The sequence below is a fragment of the Gallus gallus genome, chromosome 7 (assembly GCF_016699485.2).
Source record: "Gallus gallus isolate bGalGal1 chromosome 7, bGalGal1.mat.broiler.GRCg7b, whole genome shotgun sequence".
Lineage (NCBI taxonomy): Eukaryota > Metazoa > Chordata > Aves > Galliformes > Phasianidae > Gallus > Gallus gallus.
The window spans coordinates 28848008-28868354 of NC_052538.1; the positions used below are offsets into that span (position 1 = coordinate 28848008).

Consider the following 20347-nt stretch of genomic DNA (forward strand, 5'->3'; position numbering starts at 1 on the left):
AGCAATTAAGCGACAAAGCAACCTCTGTGCTCAGCAACGCCTTGCTTCCACTTCTAAATGTCCATGCTCTCTAGAGCTCTCAAAACCTTTATGGAATACATCCAATCTTTGATAAAAAGCTATTTTTATCTGTTTGCCCAAATGTCATTCTCCACTTCCTTTTATTCTGAGATGCAGAGAAATTACTTCATACTGAGTATCACTTTTGAAACCAGAGATCATGCATTTAGCATTTATCTTCTCCAACTCTATTTTTAAGTGAAGGGGCACTTAATAATAGAAGATGGAAATTAGATCTGTAGAATACCTTCAGAGAAACTAATCAGTCAGCTTTTTATTTGAATTTAATAATTTAGATGGAAAGGCAAAGAACAGTTAGATTTTACAATGCCGGTTTGAGAAATTTAAGAGTAAATTCAATGTTTAGCAGTAGATTATTGAAGAATATAGTTTCACTCAACACTATCAGGTAATTGATTCTTACATGAAAAGAAACATATTTCCTCTGTTAAACAGTGATCTTAAAAAACAAAATCAGTTTCGGTAGAAAAAATAAAAGAAGCAAAAAGCTTTTTCAACTATGCTAGTAAAAATCTATCATATAATTTCAAAACAGCACCTGACCACTTAGTATATTTCATCTAAGAAGTTTCCCAGTTGAAATCTAAAATTATGGATAGAAATATTTGGAAAAGAAAATAGATGCACATAGTGCATCCTGAGTTGGAAAATACCCACATGTATCATCCAGCCCACTTCCTGGCTCCAAACAGGATCACCTGGAATCCAACTCACAGTTCTGAGAGCTGTATCCAAATGCTCTTTAAACTCTGTCAGGTTGAGGCTGTGACCACTGCCCTGTGGAGGATGTTCCAGTGCCCAACCACCTTCCCAGGGGGTTTTTTAAAATAAAAATAATCATACTTAAGTTTAATGTCATATTAAAATGTTCTTGCTTATTTCTAGTTTTCAAAATAAATTGAAGATGACATATTCCTCTCAGTTTTACTGTCATTTGCCTTACCAGCATCATGAGCAAAAGGAAAGATGAAATAAAGCCTTGACATTTTCATATGTCATTTTAAGTTACTCGTATTAAAATACTTCAAAGATCAAAAGACTTTGAAAATAAAAACAGATTAAATATATTTACTTAGGACTTAAGTAGCATTAATTTGGCTTCTACTTGGCTCATGAACACTGAGATATTTTCTTCCTCATTTGCAAACATTGGATTTTTGACAGGGGGGGGTGCCAAGTACCCACAGCATTTATTGTGCAAAAACATAACAACACAAATGTATCCCAGAAAGTTACCAATTTTTACAGTAGTATTGTTCTGAACTTTGATAGAACAAATAGTAAATGAAGCTTTTAGCAACTCCTGGCTCTTAAAGAATCTGCTCAGCAAGGCACGTGTCTAGTACAGTCCCACTAATTCCTAATTTACTAAAATTAGTCTCGTGGTTAATCTGGATACTCGGCAAATAATATAACATCAGAAAACTTTTTTTTTTTTCCTTTCCCCCTGCAGTATTATCTAAAACAGTATTCTAATGCAACTTATAAATAAGACAGTAAGGAATTGTCATGAGTCCAAAAGGTGCTTGCATTTTAGTGGGGCTATAAATGTTGACAAGGAGAGAAGGCAAAATGGATCTCCTAGCAGTACAGCTTGGACAATGCTGAATAACAAGAAAGCAGAAGGTTTCTTGAACTAGCATGTTTATTTATGATAATAAAATCAAGTTTGGCTCTGTTTTGTTAATGAGTTTCCTTTTGTATGGTTTTACATAGTTTTAATATAAAGTGAGGTCCTTTCCCTTTAGGTTTTTTTTCCTCATTTTCTTTTTGTACATACTTCAGCTTCTGTGTCTCTTTAGTTATGAGTATCCTGTTCCAGTACTGGAACAAGAGGGAAACTTTGTTCTCTAATATTATATATATTTTCCAAAATCTGATGAGAGCAACTTGAATCCACAGTTTGGCTACAGTCGACAAATTGCTCATTGTGTGTACAGGATAATAGGTAATTCTACACAACGAGGACTTAAATTGCATTAAAGCATAATAAAAGCTCATCGTCAGTCCTACCATTTAATAATGCTCTCTTGTTGATGGCACTAAATTTTGATGAAGAAAGCTATCAAGCTTCTACAAAGTTATTTTTTAGTATTCTAGAGAGCTAAAGCATTTGCTTTATTTCTGCCATTTTAAAATATGGATTTATTTATGAATAAAGATCCATACATAACTCAATCGATCATTATTTATGCTTATCCATCCAAATATATAACTCAGTTCCTTTCACAGCCACATAATATATCACAAGAATAATAAGCTCAATTCGATAAATAACATAAAATACCTACTATAAATACAAAAGCAAAGTGACTTACATGGATATCTGTTCATAGAAGTGAATAGAAAGTATGCCATACAAAATAAACACGTACCACCTGGAGTGAAATTAAGGTGCCAACTATGTAGAACTTTTTCTTACAAGCTTTGTCAAACTGAAGAACTTCTAACCACACATCACTGATTGCTACTGATTAAGCAATCTTTCTGATGACAGATAATAAAAGCTATCCAAATTGCATCAAGTGCTGTGGAGGAACACTGTATCTTTCATAGAAAATTGTATATACCGGAGATCAGATTTTACATTCAGACTTCTTCTATGATATGTCTCACTGAACAAACACAGAGAGACAGTTTTCTCCTTCTGCTGTCCAATGCTCCCATCCCTGCCTCCATGCTAGGTCCAGCATGGAATCATTTGCTACAAAGTACTGGAGAAGACCAAAGAGGAGAAAACATTGAATAACAAAGTGGTATTTTGAGAACAGCAACATCCTCCTCCTCAGAAAGGCCTTCCTGCCACATGTAGGATATTTTTCTCAGACACGTGGTGAGTTCTCTAATCAAGTAAACAAGAGGCAGAAAAATATTGATGAAATCAATTAGGTATTTACTTGTGCTGCTTTATCTTCCCTGGAATTGTTTGACTGAACAACTACATAAAAAATTCCCTATCATATCAAGATACACAGAAATAGTATTTTAGATCTAGCACAGTTTTAACACATTTGAAAGACTGTATTTTAAAGAGTGTGACCTTGGAAACAGTCCTCAAAAATAACAGCTATGTGACATTAAAATACCTTAACTCATTAGATAAAAGTTTGTTCTCCCAAAAGGCAAACACTTTCAATTTTACACCAAAATGTCATGACTCAAGCAGCAGATGTTTCTCTGAGCTTTTCTCTTAATCTTTACTCTAGTTAAAGAGCAAGAAACAGTTGATTCAAGTGCAGTGTTATCCCAAACTATTTAATCAAGGACCTTTCAACCAGTCACAGCACCAAGTTAGTACAAACTGGGAGGGTTCTCTTCATTTCAGAGGTCTGCCTACACGTGAATGCTGAAGTTCAAGGGTAATTTGGCAGTGTATGTCTGTCATTAAGAAACCTCCTTTTGCCATATAAATAGCTTCAAGAGAACACTCTTATGAAAGATTCTCATCAAAGTAACCCTAAGTATGCTTTCACTGAAGGTTTACATCTATATGGAAAGAGCTGGTATCATTCAGAGTGCACAGATTTTGTGTTTTAATCAAGGATACCAATTCCTGATTCTGCAGACCATATGGCACCATAAAGCCTGCAGTGGAGAAGATATTTTTAAAGCGTGACATTAACTTTACTAGGGACACTAAAAAGAAAAGTAATATTATCTTCATCAAAGTATAAATTACTCTAACTTTTTCAATTTTCCATGATTGAGATGGGACCTAAAAAAGACTGGTTACTTTTTTTTTTTTTTTTTTTCTTCAGTTCTGAGACTTAATAGAATACAATCTCTGCTGGTATATAAAATTATTCATACCTATTTTGAGTATGACAATCTAGGTAAACCAGATACAGCGTTATTCTGATTTATTATCTTTTCTGAAGCTTTTGATGGTTAAGTCTGTCCCTGTCCTTAAGACAAATCTCAGGAAAACAAAAAATTCATGTCCCAGTAACCACCGCATGTACTTTTAGTTGTACTTTTTGTTGCACTGTAGATTAGAGGAACAGTGCAGAAAAAGCCTTATGAATAATTTAAAATGGTTTTTAATTCTGCTCTGTTTTGCAAATGCATCACCCTTCTGTTACAACCTGCATAGCCACTGAATTCCATAAACCACCTCATAAATAACTTACATATTTGTTACCATCAATTCCGTCACTATGCTCTCATTATTGATAAATTAATGTGGTCAATTACTAAAGCATATCAAACATTCCAATTATTTTTTCCCTTCCTGACTCCACTTGCTTGATACAGTGCATTTAAACCAGAACCATCTTTTTTATGTTCCCACCACACTGATCAATAAGCAAGACACTGAACTTACAGCCTATCTACATAAACAAGTCATACATTCAAAGAGGCTCTAGGATCATGCCTGTTAGCATTAATTAGATTATTAGATTGTTACCTCAAAGACATATGAATTCCCTATTCAGAGAGCAGAAGCTTAGAGGCTTTTATAAGTCTTTCTCTTGTCTTCATCTATCAACCCATATCAGTTTAAAATCAACTTTGTTTCAAGAATCACTATGCTTTACTTCTCGTATTGAGGCTGGTCATAAAGGCTGATTTATGTTCATAAAATATGATAAAATTTTTCATAGAAAACAGTATATAAAACATAGTATTTTTGTTTTTACTACTATGAATTTAATGCAGCACAAATTACCTTGGCAGTAATACTCTTAATGAAAATAATTAATTGGATTTATCACATCCACTTTTGAATGTTAAGCTTCTTGCTATTGTCCATAGTTTTCATTGATCATACACTTAAAAACTTTACTTTCAATTTTTCTGTTCTCATAATCATAGCTATAAATATGGCTATCACAAAAATTACTTGGGCGTAGACGAAGGTGTGACTCTTTCAATAAATACAAAATTAAAGACTTTCTTTATTAGGAAAAAAAAAAAAGCTCAAACAACAACAAGAAGAAAAGAACTAACAAAGTAACAAAGTAAGACATACATACTTTTTATGAAAATAAGAACATGCCCTAAGACCTGGAACAGAAGATACTAACACTCAGCATCCAGGTAATGCAACTTCCAGGTAAAAGCCATGAAATAAAACCTACCTTAAGGTTTTTAATTTTTGTTTTCATTTCTGTCTAGAGTAAATAAATTATTAAACTGCTTTCCATAGCATTTTGAATGACTGCGCTTACCAGTTGCTGTCCTTGGACACCCCATGCTGCATACTGTAACACTGAATCCTCTACTTCTGGAGGGTTTAACTCCCAAACTTCCCTTGAAAAGAAAGTAAAGATTTTTACTTGAATACTCTGGCACTGCTTTATTTACAGATTTAGTGACAATAACATCAGATTGAAAGAACGGTGTGACCTACCGTGTGTGTATGTTGTAAATCACGTATGAAGCCGTATAAGAATAATGAAAAACCTGTGACAGAAAAGAAAACATAGGGATTACAAATACAAATATTGAACCAAAGGCTGTCTACTATCATGACCCCAGGAAGCCAGTAGTCTCTGGATGAGATGGAAAAACAGAGTTAATACATATTCTTATGCTGCTGTCTTCATTTTGTTGTGCTAAACTGAAAAAAGATTGTAATTTAAGTGGAAAAAAAAAGTGAAAAAAGTTTCCAAATTCATCCTGCTTGCAGTAATAGCCATAAACCAAAACATAATCATAATCTAAAAAACAAACAAACAAAAAAGAGTGTAGGAAATCTTATTTTTTTAAGTCTGGCATATAAGATAAGCATTGCACTGCTGAGAGGCTCTAGCAGTGTCACTCTTAGGACCTCCACTATTTTGTTAAAGCCAGATTGCACAGAGCTGTATGAACTGCTGGGACCATGTTTTCTGATCCCTAACACACCACATCTGGCACCACAACAGGCACCACGCAGGAGCCTAGCTGTGGGCACCAAGCCTGGCACTAAACAAAAGCATTTATCAATGATATTCAAAGTACCAGGATCAGACGTCCCCCAGTATCACCAGCCACATTCTCTTTGGAAGAGGCACAAACAGGCTTTGGGGATTCTGCCTCGCAGCTCCTTTTGTGTGTGTGTGCGTGTCATGTGTACTAATGAAATTTTAAAATCTTGTAATTTCTGATGGAATTTGCACAGAAAAAGTCTGACAGCTCAAAAAGTAAAATTCAGGCTGCACTATTTTCTATCACTGCATATTTACAGTGGAGATTTCTTCTTCAGCATTCAAATGTGAAGTGCTGTCATTCCTATGCTGACGCGTTCTCAAATATTTCCTCTACTCCTTCTAAATAGGACAGCATCAAAAGACTAGGGCTGAAGATTTAAATAGAGACAATTAATTACTTCAGTTGATAAAACACACAAAGAGACCCAACATACTTAGGTGAAATTGAGGGAAAAGAAGTAAGGTCATAGTGATAGATTTATCTTCTAGGTATAGGGAAGGGAATCAATTAATGAATATAGACACTGGGAATGTCTCTAGAAAGTAGAACAACAAAAGAGCAAGGCCTTAAAATATCAAATGCATTACAGTTATTTCTGCACTGATATATCAGTGAAGGAATATGAAGGAAGGAAAAGAGCCTGGTAAGATTCAATGATGTAACAGTACACATTAAGGTGGAACACTGTGAGGGTCCTTGCGTTCAGGGCTGTTAAGCGTTGATAGGGTTCAGGCCTATTAAGAATGGTGACAATGGACTTTTAGATATGACTGGCAGCAAACGTCTCCCCTCAATGAAACTCTTCTTTTGTCATAGAACGTAGCAGGTAAATACCACATACACCTGTTATTAAGGCTCAGGAGAAACCTGTAGCAGCCTTCCAATACTAAAAGGAGCTTGTAAGCAAGTGGGAAATCAATTTTCTTAGACGTGTAGATAGTGACAGGACAAGAGTAATGGTTATAAACTAAAAGGGGAGATTTGCATTAGGTTTCAGGGGGAAATTTTTCACTGAGAGGGTGGTGAGGCCCTGGCACAGGCTGCCCAGAGAAGTTGTGAAGGACCCAAACATCAAAGCGTTCACGGCCAGGTTGGATGAGGCCCTGGGCAGCCTGATCTAGTACCTGATATAGTGATGTCAACTCTTCCCACAGCAGGGGGGTTGAAACTAGATGATCTTTGAGATCCCTTCCTATCCCAGCCATTCTATGATTTCTTCTGAATTCAGTCTTTCATCAAATGAAGGTAGGATTTCATGTGATGCCACTCAACACTGAAAAATTTATCCGTATTTGTGTAGGAAAAAAAACAAACAAATTATAGAGCTATATTATAAAGTATCTAAAAGAAAAAGGTGAAAAAGTGCCTTCGAGACAAATGGTTCCAGACAAAACATATTGAAAAAAATAATCTATTATTCAGCTAACAGACAACAGTAGGAACATATCAAAGAAGAAGAACAAAAATCTACACTTATCAATCAAGATGAGAACTTCAAGATGACATACTGTTCTGAGTTTTATATGCCCTTTATTTTCTACCTCTCAAGGAATGTCTCTGATCTTCTAAGGTGTCTAGAAATGAAATATCATCATGAAGCTCAATGTATAGCCCAGGAAGATGCACAACAATGTGCAGTACACTCTTCGCAAGATACACATATAATTCAACTGCTCCAATATCTTGCATGACTCCCAAATAAAATTATTCATTAAAAGAGAAAGAAGAATAAACTGCTTTTCTTCCTTTGAAGGCAGAGAAGGCAGTTATTAGGCATTAAATGGATCAACATTCACTAACAAACTACTATTCCTCATTTCTTTTTACGAGCTTTAAGCCACATGGCTTTGCTAGGATCCCAGGACACAGGGAATGGGAAAAGTAATGAATATGTTGATACATAAGTTTGACATAACAATAGAAATGATAAATCATTTTTTCCCTTTGTACTACAAGATGTGTCTGTGAGATTTGTGATGCAGTTAATGAGAAATTATGGCTGCTGGTTGAATCCCCTTTTTGCAATTTATGTTTTAAATAATTTAATAACTTTATCAATAATATTATTAGGTGACATCCACTTTCCTTTAAAACTGCATTATCTTTCATGTTCTCCATTTGTTTGTCCAGTGTGGCTCCATGTATTCTCCAACGCAGGAGCTGCTAGTACAGAATCTGAAACAATGACAGCTGGCAAGGCCAAGTTTGAGTTTCATGTAGTTGGCTGCCTGAGTGCAAAACAAGTAAAGCTCTGTAGTATCAAAGTGCAGACACACAAAACCAATAGGGATTAACTTTTAAATCACAAATGAAGAGTTTGAATAAAACACTTTATCAGTAACAGAACAACTCTTTTTAATTTATGTTCATTTTTGATAATAAAGCAGGTTAACAAAGGGAATTTTGTTGGCTTCCAGGCCTGGCAACAATTACTGTGGAACCTCAGACTGCAACTTCTGTTACTAAAGCTGAACACTTACGTGAATGTACTTCAGATATAGTTCACATTATGATTGAATAAAATGGTACATTCTGCTCTTGGCAGATGAAGCATTTGGTCGATATTTGCATAGTTTTAGATTCAACAAGAACTTAAACACAAATTTAATCAGATGAGTTGACGACTGATTTCATCTGGATTGTATCTGGGACAGGCAGAGGCACAGAATTTAATTCCTTCATGAACTGTGGATTTACACCACAATCCAGTAAATCCTTTCAGAATGCCTTAATTATAAACTACAGTTGATGATACATTGCTTCATAATTCATACACCTAGAAACACTTGCTATGATCATCAACTGTGACCTCCTACATGTTAAATGCATGTTATGATTCCTCAGGATTTGATCAGTATCACAGACAAACAGGGATTCCCAATGGATTCTTCAATGGGTTTCAGAGCAAGCCCTGAGAAATAACCAACAATAGCATCTGTAATACTGAGAAGAAAAAATTCTACACATCTTTGAATCCAATTGCTCCCACTCAGTTTCAGGAAAAAATTGAGCTGGATTAGAAGTCTAGCTAGTATTGATGTCTAAATGTCTATTTCTATTTTTTTAAAGGTATTTTCTGGATTTGTGGAATATCTTGGTGGAATATCTTGCGTCTGAAAGCTCTGCATCTAATTGCAAAGAGTTAATCTCAGCTAGCTTGATGAATTTGCAGCACTGAAGTTAAATGACAAGGTTATAACTATTGAAAGCACCATATTTATTTGTTTCAATCAACATCAATTACTTGTCATGATTGGTAAGAAACATTGCATATCACTGGTAATAACTTATAGCTAGCATTAATACTTTGGGGTATGAAATATTACCAGCTGAAACAACTATTTGTTGCCAAATTATAAGAGACATTTCCAGACATGTAATTTATCATTTTTAAACATAAAAAGGCACCTCTAAAAAAATTTGCTATAGCTTCAACCATTCCATATATAACTTTTCAATAAGATTAATTATCTCAAGAAAAAGACATCTACAGCAGAATGTTAATTAATTCACAATCAATTAAACTCAGTTCATTTAATGAACAGTAATATGATACAAACTGCTGTTGAAAACAACTGCAGAAACAACTTTTGCTAAATCAAGAGTTAAGATAGAGCACCCTGTATTTCAGTTTTCAACTCAATCACTTTTCAATATATAATTTCAGATAAGTGAATTATTAAAAAAAAAAATGTTTGGCATTACTACTTCAGAAAGCCTCATATATCACTGCCATTTGAAATTCTATTAGTTACACTATCATGTAAAATGTTTTCTGACTCTTGTGTGAGATGACTTACAGCAAAAATTTATATGAATCTTTCCTGCCTTATTCATCTACGGCATTAAAAACCAGGTGTAACTTCACTGAAATCATTGTTACATGACAGCAAAGCTGTTAAGCCTCAAGCATAATGTGTCTTTTATGTTGATACACGTACACACACATTATTCTTATTCATCATCATATTCAAAGTCAGTATGATTAAAAATTTCACTTCAAATTCATTTCATTATTTATAGAAATTTTTCATTTGTTACATTGCATTATAGGAAGCTTTATAACATGGATGTATATTTTGATCGAAACTCATATAAGGGAACTTCCGATTTCTGACAATACATCCACAAATCCGTGTCCATCGAAATATGAGGTTGGTATTTATTTCTGGTTAGAGGAGCTGGAGATTTCTGTCTAAGATACATATTTAAACACTTTAATACTCCCCAATACTTCAAATAGCATGATCTTTCTACAAGTTCCTTCCAGGACAATCTGAGTCCCATGTGAAAGGCATCTCTCATTAGAAATTTAGATTATCTTTACACATCACGGGCTGTTGAAATCCGAACTGCATCAAGCCTCCTTAGAGTGTTTGTGAAGGTTTAATTTAGTTTACTCTTTCAGAAGAAAGAAATGAGCCAAGATTTGGTTTTCTTCTCAGTTCTTCTGAGATAATATCTTTCTCACATATTGCATTTATTCAAATAGATTGAAAAAAAAGGAAATTAGAGAAGGCTGAAAAAAATAACATCTTGTTTTGAAGACACATTCCTACATGTGGTGATATTTACAGTAATGTGCACTAGCTGATTCAAGTGAAACATGCACAAAGAAATAAGTAAAAAAAAAAGAAAAAATGTCTAAAGTCATATGACATATAGGGTATCATGTCCAGTTTCTGATCACAAAACTGAGCTGAAGATTCCAACAAATAATGAGGATGCAAAGGGAGATCAAGGTATACAGTGGGATATTTTTGAGGAAAAGAATACAGTCTCTATCTAGTTTTTTCTTCTCCAACTGACTCACTCTGGCAGCAGTAAGGCAGCAGATACTCTGTTTGCTCACAGATGATACAGGGAGATGAGAGACCCTATGAACTCAAGAAGTGACAAGGAATGAGATAAATGGCCTATGAGTCTGAAGAAATGCAAAGGGAAAATGGAAGACAAAAAAGAGCTGTGGAAAGCAGGTGAGTAAGCCAGTAAGCAAGAAGGCCCACAAAAAGACAGGGCTAAACATAGCAGGACAGAAAAACATGAGAATGAAAAGAAATTACTGTCTACAAGAGTAAGTTCCATTAGTATAATTAAGGCTAAATTTCATCTTTAGTTTTAAATTTCCGTTCTGGTCATGCCCTGTTCATCTCCCTTATCTCTGTGATTTCTGTGGTGCTGTTTCTCCTGACAGCTGGTTTATATTGTTCTCTTTCTGTTCCACTACGTTGGTACAAAACTGAGAAAAATACCACATCCCCATGTAGTTTCAAACAATTGAGCTCACAGCTAGTTCTCCACTGCAGTACTTCCTAATAACAAGCCATGATTCTTCTCGTAGTCTAGTAGGCCTATCTTCACTAATTTTGTCTTATTGTACCATATTTCTACATTAGCCTCTGATGTGGCCTTTTTATGGTATTATAGTTCTTTTGACAAAGGTAACATGAAGTAGTTTCTTGTAGTAGAAAAAGGCCTTTTCAGGATGAAGTGATTAAAAGGTCATGGTATGAGAGCTTAAGTACAAGAGAGCTTAAGTACAAGAGACATTACTCTTAAGTACAAGAGACAACTTCATGGTGATCTTGAAGTTATAACAAAGTGATGAATACCTAACACCAAACAGCTCTAATCTAGTGCTGTATTTGCAGACAATAGAATTTTAAAAGGTTAAATTTGCATAGGTAGTTGACTGCCTCCATTGAAACATTAATTTATTGCCTAAGACCCCAGCTAACAACCTTTTGTGTACAACTACCTGAAAAGACCTATCTTCATTTAAACAGAACACAAAAATTGAGTAACAAAGGGGCACATATAATATTTCTCTAAAAAGTGGACCCCGACATTTGATCTCTTAGTTCTGTCACACTACCCATGCTCCTCAGATAGTAGCTTGGCTTAAAACATAATGTGCAACAAAGACAACTTCGCGAAGACATGTTTGAAACGTTTCTCTGGGACAGTGACATAAAGGTCTACTCTTTGCAATCTATTTCAACTCTTTGTACATGCTTTAAAAGATCTTTCATTCCATCTGTACCAAAGTAACTTCCACCTCTCATTCACTTATTCAACACTTCTTTCAACGCTGTTGAGAAACACAAATGCCAGCAGATTTATCAGCTTTGCTGACTGACCTGTTGGTCTAGTCAGAGAAGAGACAGCAAGCCAATTTTATTTTGATCATGGAGCCAGGAATACAGCCAAAGCATCTTCTGAAAACAACATGGATTTCTCGTGCATAATGTAGACAGAAGATACCCTTGCATACAATGAATCTCAAGAGAATCATGAGATAGGATGGTTAAAGTGGTTGAAAAATACACAGACCTGTCCCTGGCCACTTGCTCTGTGACAAAGTTTTCAATTACAGGATTACATAGTACCATAATACTGTTACAAACTGCATGTTGTGGCTTCAGTTACGTTCTTGCAACGGTGTTTCTAATCAAAGGCGGTTGTGCCTCGGCATCTTTTATGCAATGACTGGGTTGAGCTGACTGTTTTCCTTTAGACTTAGAAAATCTATATTAAAAACAAACAAACAAAAAAAAAAACAGAAAAAAACCAGAAAAAAACAGAAAAAAACAAAAACAAGCAAGCAAGCAAGCAAGCAAACAAACAAACAAAAAAAAAACAGTGAAGCTTGCTTGCCATGATACTGCTTGTTCCTCTCTCAGTGAAGACGTAGCAAATTCCACATTTCAGTGATAAAAGAACTAGCTAGGTATTTCAATGCCTTATTTCTCTAGGGCTTTTTTATTGCTTGGGGAAGTGACTGGTAGAGATTTTTTTTTAAAACCTTTTTCTTTTTTTTTTCCCCATCCTTTTCCTTTATAAAACATTATTATCACATCTTTCGTTCTATTTTAAAATAGAAGCTTTTTCATTTGTCCTTGATGTTATATATTTCTGAAACAACTATTTTCTGCTCTGATGATACAGTCATGGAGCATAACAGACCACTTATTAAAATACATCAGATATTTACTCTTATTAAATAAGTGTGAAACTGCTTGTTTCTTTGTTGTTGTTGTTTGTTTTTTTCAAACTCCCATAAGACAAGATCATCAGTAACGGTGGATACAGCAATGGATACTGATAACGCTGTTTCCACCAGAATCTCTGAAGCTTAATTTCTTCATTAGCACTACACATCTCCCCTTTCACTGCCTTCAGGTAACATAAATTGGATCCTCTTGTGATAACCTAGGTGATAAAATACAGGACAGTTTGCTTCCTGTTCAACATTTGCTTCTCCTAAGACATTTAAAAGGTCATTGGCAACAACCTAATGCCTTGTCAAAACAGAAAAAAGGCAACTTCAATGAATTTAAGAGAACAGAAAACATCTGCATTTTATTCATCTGTGCTAGCTGGTACAGAATATACCGAAATACAGGTCACAGACGTTTCAGCACAACTGATTGCACAGATGGTGTTGCTTGTGCTAAAGTAGTTCCCCTGAGAATTAATTCTGTTGTGCTGATAAACCTTTTCTCCTTTGTCTTTCAATATTTCATAATTTTGTTGATATTTATAGAATTCTCCATCTGTCAACACAATAGCTTCCCTATTTCCATCAAGAGCCGTCAGTTCCAAGTATTTCATTAAAGCCCTGATCTGATAATGTGCATCAAAGATTTACAACGCAGTGCATCATGCTCACAAGCTGACCAACTTCATGGTAGTTGCCCATCACTCCTCACAACAGCAAACAACACCAGTTTCAAATAGCTGTAGGACACCTTATCCTGTTAGATATAGTCTCAGGTAGCTACCTTGAGTGCAAAGCTGTTTTTCCATAATTAGCCTTCTCTCTCTCTCTCTCTTTTTTTTTTTTTTTTTTTGTTCAAATGGAGTCAGTGATACTTGTATTTATGTATGTAAATAGTATCTACCTATGTAAATACTATTGAGCTCTTTCTTTTAGAAGACACTTCTTTCTCAGTATATAGGAAGCATGTAAAGTTAGTCTGCTAATGACCTTCTTTGATAGAAGAAATTCCAACTATCATCCATTCTTGTCATTAACTGATGGGGCTTCCTACAGAGGATTGCTTTCTTTACTTGTATTATCCTGGTAGCATCAATCTAACAGGACTCACACCCAGGAGAACCTGCATATTCCAGTAGCAGACCCTTTTAAACTTCTACTTGCATTTCTGCCATAGCTCCTTATCCTGCAAAGCATTAACACTAAAATTCTCTATTCTTTGCATTGTGGCCATTGCAACTAATCTGACCAGAGATCTTCTTGAGCAATTGCCCTTCTGATGATTCAAACTCTAAACTACAAAGATGAGAAAAACACATGGTAATGCTCTGTGCAGCAAGACTAAATAGTAAGGCTACCCATTTTATTACATACTACTAACACATCCACATCTTCCACCAGATTTTTATCATGCAGCCAAGTGTTCCACTGTATTCCATAAATACCTTTTAAGAAATACAGCACTGTAAGAATAGAGTGCTCTGTCTGCAATAAGCTACAAGTTGTCTAACTATCTTATCACAGTTACAACAGTAACTACATTGCTGTGTAACGACAAACACTCCTTTTATTGAATACATAAGCAAAAATACCTGGAATTTGACATATTTGAGAGCACTTTTCATGTGCTTCTTCATTTTTCTTTAATTAGACATTCACCAATAATTAAAAAATGAGAGTAAATTGTGTTATTTCTCAGTAGGACAAACATCAGTAAAGAACTGCCAGTAGTTACAGGACATAGTTTTAAATTTGGATTTCCATTTGTGATGGCAAACTGTGCTTACATTATGATCTTCTGAATTACTTTCTTCTGTCTGTTTTTAGTCCATCTATTTACATAATTTCCCCAATCATTGTATGGCTTTTTCCTACTGCTGTTTCAAATTTGGATTAATAAACATTTTTCTAAGTTACTATTACTGGAAGAGCTCTCGGTACAGTATAGAAACTGAAGTGTTACAACTTCATCTGATAATGAAGAAGATCTGACTAACATTCTGTTCATATTCAATGCAATTTAAGCAAGTTTTACAATCAATAAGGAAAAGGCTATTATTTAATTTTTATTTATTTATTTATTTTAAGTCTCAAAGGTGCGTTATCCTCAGCACTGCAACATATAGTGCATGGAACTGTATTAATAAGCAGTATGGAATTATCTAAACTATCAATTCTTAATGCAAAAAATCATGGAAAAATCAGAATGATAAGCAGTAAACTAAGTCTCACCTCAAGACAGAATTGAACTGCTCCTAAAGTATTCCAGAGATATTGGTTTAACCATGATTTGTATCTACAAGCCTTCTAAGAAAGTAATTTCAGTTTTTATCTTTATAATTAGAAAGTTTTATATTTAATCTATATTTGAGGACTTATAGCCCCATCCTTTCCGCGTTGAGGCTAAGGAAACACAATTCTTTCATGCCTTAATCTAAATAAAGTTTTCAAGACTTCACATCTAACAAAAGATACATATAATTAAACACTGAAATGTGATTTATTTTTCTTAAGGAGAATTATTTATGTGTTCAATCTGTGACCTGCTGCAATTCCATACTTTGTTGTTGTTGCTGTTATTTTATAATACTACTCTCTACAGTACATTGACTAGTGAGTACTTATTTACCATTTTACTCCAACTTAAATGTAGCAGCTTGCCTCTGTGGTTATTGAATTATACTGTGCTTATTTTTCCAATTTGTTCACATAGCTTTGAATTCTAACCTTGTCTCTTGGCTTCCAGTAACCCAGTTTGGTACAGTTCACAAGTTTAAATCAGTTTATTCCCTATTCTGTTATCTAAATCAGCAAACCAAATTTTTAATCTGAACTTTTTGCTATTCTCTCCTCTCTTCTCAGCTCACCTCTTCTATTTGCTGCACTGTCACACTCCATGCCCTGGCAGCCACCCACTGTTGCCTTTAAGATGCTGCTGGTGAAGGCTGCTCAGTACACTCCCCACCAGCAGAGCCCTCTTCCCGCCTCCTGGGATGTTCTGATGCTCTGCACCTGAGATCCATCCCCACTGTGCCCAGGGCTCATGGTCTCCCTGGGGCAAGGACTCAAAGACCTAAGTGATTCTAAGCTGGACTCACAGGGATATTTTTCTGGGCTAATCTGTGTTTAAACCAGGCAACTTACAATGAGAAGAATGGGAAGAATTCATTTCCATAAATAACAGTATCTCCCTTTGTCAGTCCTTCCAAGAGAAGAAACTAACCTGTTCTTGGAGAGGTATTTTTTGGAATAATGAAGAATGCAGAACAGGTTCTCACAGTAAAGTAAACACATACAACCTCAGTATGTCAATGCTTTGTGCAGCTATTTTTGCATTGACATTCAAGTGTGGCAACTAATGAGAGAAAAACATTAGAGGCCTTTTCAGGTAGAGAAGTTCTGTCTCATAGAAAATGTAATGAAGTCAGATTTAAATACATATAACCTTGGGGTTATATAGACTGAGTTTTCTAAATGTGCTGTGCTCTTATAATACCTGACATTTAGAAAAACATCTCCAGCTGTTATGCAATAAAGTTTATAATTTTACAGAATTAAATCCACTGACTGTGTGAAGTTTTACACAGTTTTACTAGAAATAGGCTAAAGAAAAGGTCTCTGAAAATGCCCTTTCTGTTGTTGTTTCATACTGCTACAAGAACCAATCTGCATCCAATCTCAAGTTAGAAGGGCCTTTGAACTTCAAAAATAAAGCAGGTACGTCCATCTCCTTATTCTTCTGTGTGAGGAACAATTTCATTTCAATTGTATTTAAACATTTTACAAAGGTGTAGAACTTAGATTATTGTAAAGGTCCCTTCCAACCCAAAAACGTCTGCCGGCCCATGGATCAGAGCCCAACTAAATACAATTCCAGATTTGCCCTGCGCAGAGCAAGAAACTCCTTTCTCCATTGAGGAAACAGAATCTGCATATATAAATACTCATATATTCAAGGTCAATGTGGAGTGAAGAGGGATCTCTACATACATGTATGTACCCACTCAAATCACCATATATTCATTCTGCAGTCCTTCTTCAGACAAAGTCAGCAACAGAATGGTCATATTACTTCCAATAAAATGACGTAAAACCTTTATACAAGTTCCCAGTTGATTTTGGGTACATGTGAAAATTAAGATATGAACTTATATGAAAGAAAAAAAAATGAGAGAATTCAATATTATATATATACATACATAATATTCCATCTTCTAAGAGTGAAACATTGCTGGTAGCAGAAAAACTGAAATTGAAGCTTCAACTTTGGTGACACCATACTCATTAAATCAGCTATTACATAAAGCAGGCACTGCACATCCTTATGATCTTGGGAAATCAAAGGGAAAGATTTGGAATTGCTGAAAATTATTCATAGTAATGTAGCATACCCTCCATTTTGTAGAAGATGAAAGGAATATGCAAAAAAAATGCAAACACCATTTAGTGTTTTACGGTATTACTGTGATATCTGGGCCTAGGATGGATGTTTGGCTTTGTTGTGAATTAAAAGTATCTTAAATGAAGTAATAAATTCCAAGAAAAGAGAAATACACTATTTAACTAAGGATCTAGGCTCACGTATGGTCTAACTCTACTCTGCAACAGGAATGGTGGAAAACAGTAGCATATATACATAAAAACATAGGCAGTGCCAGGTATACACCTACCAATATAGAGATTGTCTATGTACAAACCAGATATACTCCTTTACAAATACAAACAACTATACTTCCTGTTCAAGACTTTCCAATGGCACATCAGGGATTGAAGTAGAAACCGGCTTGGGTTGGAAGGGACCTTAAAACCCACCTAGTTCTGATCCCTTGTCAGGGGCAGGGACACTCGTACTAGATCAGGCTGCCCAGGGCCCCATCCAACCTGACCTTTAGCATCTTCAGGGATGGGGCATCCACAGCTTCCCCAGGAAAAAACATCTATTAATTCTGATTATTTAGCTGGCATTACAAGAGAATAAACATAATTACTAAGGTAAACAGAATAGGACATAAAGACTGTCCACTTTGAGTATGTTTTTTATCCCAAGAGATTTCTTTTTAAATTGCAGTGCCACTTTCAGAGCTGTGCCTTCTTCAATTCATAAAAGCCATCAACAGTGATTTTAACTAGGAGTGTGACTCTAATTTAAGGATTAGAAGATGAATGGTACAAACTGATTATTAGCGATAGCTGGATGTACTACAAAGGAGTAAGAAAACATGATTTTTCATAGGCAATAAATAAAACTGGAAAAGGTATATATGAGGATATTATACTTTTCTACTCTTTAAGGCCAAAAGTAACTATTATGGTAATATATTCTTGTGCTAATGGCAGACATTACTCAGTGATTAACACATCGCTATCATCATTTGTGTATGATTTTGAACATCTCTTTAAAAAATTCATTGATTTACTGTCATAACCTAAAGTCAATTCATCTTTCTTCTCTACCCAGGTTTACAACACTGAGTCCTATCTGGTTTAGGGAATCAATAAAATAAAGCAAATACATTCCTAGAAATCCCCTGAAGAAAAACCCTTTCCTCAAAAGCTGACCAGGCTTAACTAATACTTACTGCAAATTGTGACCAGATAGTAGGACTTTTAAAATCTAAATTATGCCAATTTTTAATCTCTCTTTACCATTCTACTTGGTATGTCTTTCTGGGGGAGGGGGGAGGAGGGGAGGCAGCAGATGCAATAACAGCTTGTAGTTTTTTTAACCCAATGCAGCAGTAAGTAGCAATTTGAAGATACTCTCCAGTATACTGTAAGGAAAGCAAAGAAACAAAATACTTTTCATATTTATAGGTCACAGACTGTAATTCTTAATGCCCTTCTTCCTGTGTTGCTCCATACACAATGCTACGGCCAAAAATTAGGGCTTCTGTTAAAGGTTGTTGGGAAAGTAAGTAAAAGACAGAGGCCTATTATGCTGCAAAACATAAAGATAAGAAGTATTGATATGGAAGACTGAATAGAAACATACAAAAGAGCTACTAGGCCACAGGCACCCCCTGGAGTCAACAGACCCTGTTTTTTAGGGTCATTCTGACATGAGCAACATCTAGAGAATCCCAAAGCCACAGGCTGTGCAGCCGGATGCCACAGGGGGAGGGCAGCTCTGCCCTTTGATCTGCCAAGACCACCCCTGCAGGAAAGGGCAGGACCTGGCTACTGGCAAGTGATACTGTCAGCAAGAAAAGCTCTCTCTGAAATGCATCCCATGCAGCACTGTTTCATACTGAATATAGTAAAAAGCCTACTTGCAAAACAAAGCCGGCATCTCTGGAAATCTCACAGCAACTTGTGTGTGACCTTCTACTGGAAGACACTAGTTCACTTCTTTTTAAAACGTTCACTGCTAAGTTTAAGAGTGGGCTTTTGAATTGTGCTTGGATGCACAATTCATGCAGATGTAAAAATATGCTCTATCTTCAATGTAGAGAACACCAATGTAACACAGTCTGTAATGATTACATTACACATTACACCCTTACTGAGAAGTTCAGCAGCTTCTCCCCTTTCCCATGCTGTACTATAAGGCTACTCTTATCACCAGGAGTGCTGGCATTCATTTCAGAAGCTTCTATTTCAATTTCCATAGCAAAAATGTACAGGTTAGATACACGAGTTAGATGTAGCATAGGTCTCTAAGAAAGTACAAGTTTCCTAATGTACAGATTCAAAGTATCATCACCAGGGCAGCCTCCTTTATCAGAATGCCAAGCTGCGCCAGTGCTCTACAACACCTTGTAGCTCCCAGAAAGAGAACAGAGAAAGGTGGATCAATCAGTCATAAAGACTGTGTTCGGTACTAGACACAAGCTCACCATTCCACATCCATCATTATCAAGAATACTGAAAAACATGCTTTAAGTGTCTTCAATTTTAACTAAAATAAGAAAGTGAAGTATTCTATGTATTGAAAAATTAGAATTTTGTGCAGCATCTTGTTTCCTCATGGTGTTTCCACACAGAGTGATTTCACTGAGCTCTGCAGTAATGTGGCATTCACATCATTTTACGAAAGATGTGAATTGGGTGCCACTGATTCTTAAATTGCTGGGTGTGTTATTCCTTGGGTAGCCTGCAAAAAGGACAACGTTCAGCCTTTTTCCCCTCTCACTATGTTTTTACTTAGATAAATAAAGCTGTTGCATTGCTATCTAGGAGACAGTGCTCTGTTCACTGAAGTGAAGATAATATATTGACAGCCAACTGAGAGAGTTTGCAGTAAAAGCCTGGTGCCCTTTTCCTTAACTCCTGTGGTTGCGCTTTTGCACCTCATAGTGGGGAACTCAAACTGCAAAGTCACAGCCCATACTCAGTCACCAGAAACACAGT

General features: G+C 35.7%; 1 protein-coding gene across 6 annotated transcripts in view; it reads right to left on the reverse strand.

The window, feature by feature from the left end:
- DPP10 (dipeptidyl peptidase like 10) overlaps positions 1-20347 on the reverse strand; it is a 362759-nt gene that overhangs the window by 57559 nt on the left and 284853 nt on the right. For all 6 annotated transcript variants that reach the window (XR_006939924.1, XR_005861359.2, XR_005861360.2 and 3 more), the window contains exons 6-7: positions 5435-5487; positions 5253-5334 (exon numbers count right to left, since the gene is read on the reverse strand). Coding sequence is in view for 3 of the 6 variants with exons in the window: in XM_422126.8 (XP_422126.5) it covers positions 5253-5334; positions 5435-5487 (135 nt within the window). In the remaining 3 variants the exon portion in view is untranslated. The remainder of the gene's footprint in view (positions 1-5252; positions 5335-5434; positions 5488-20347) is intronic.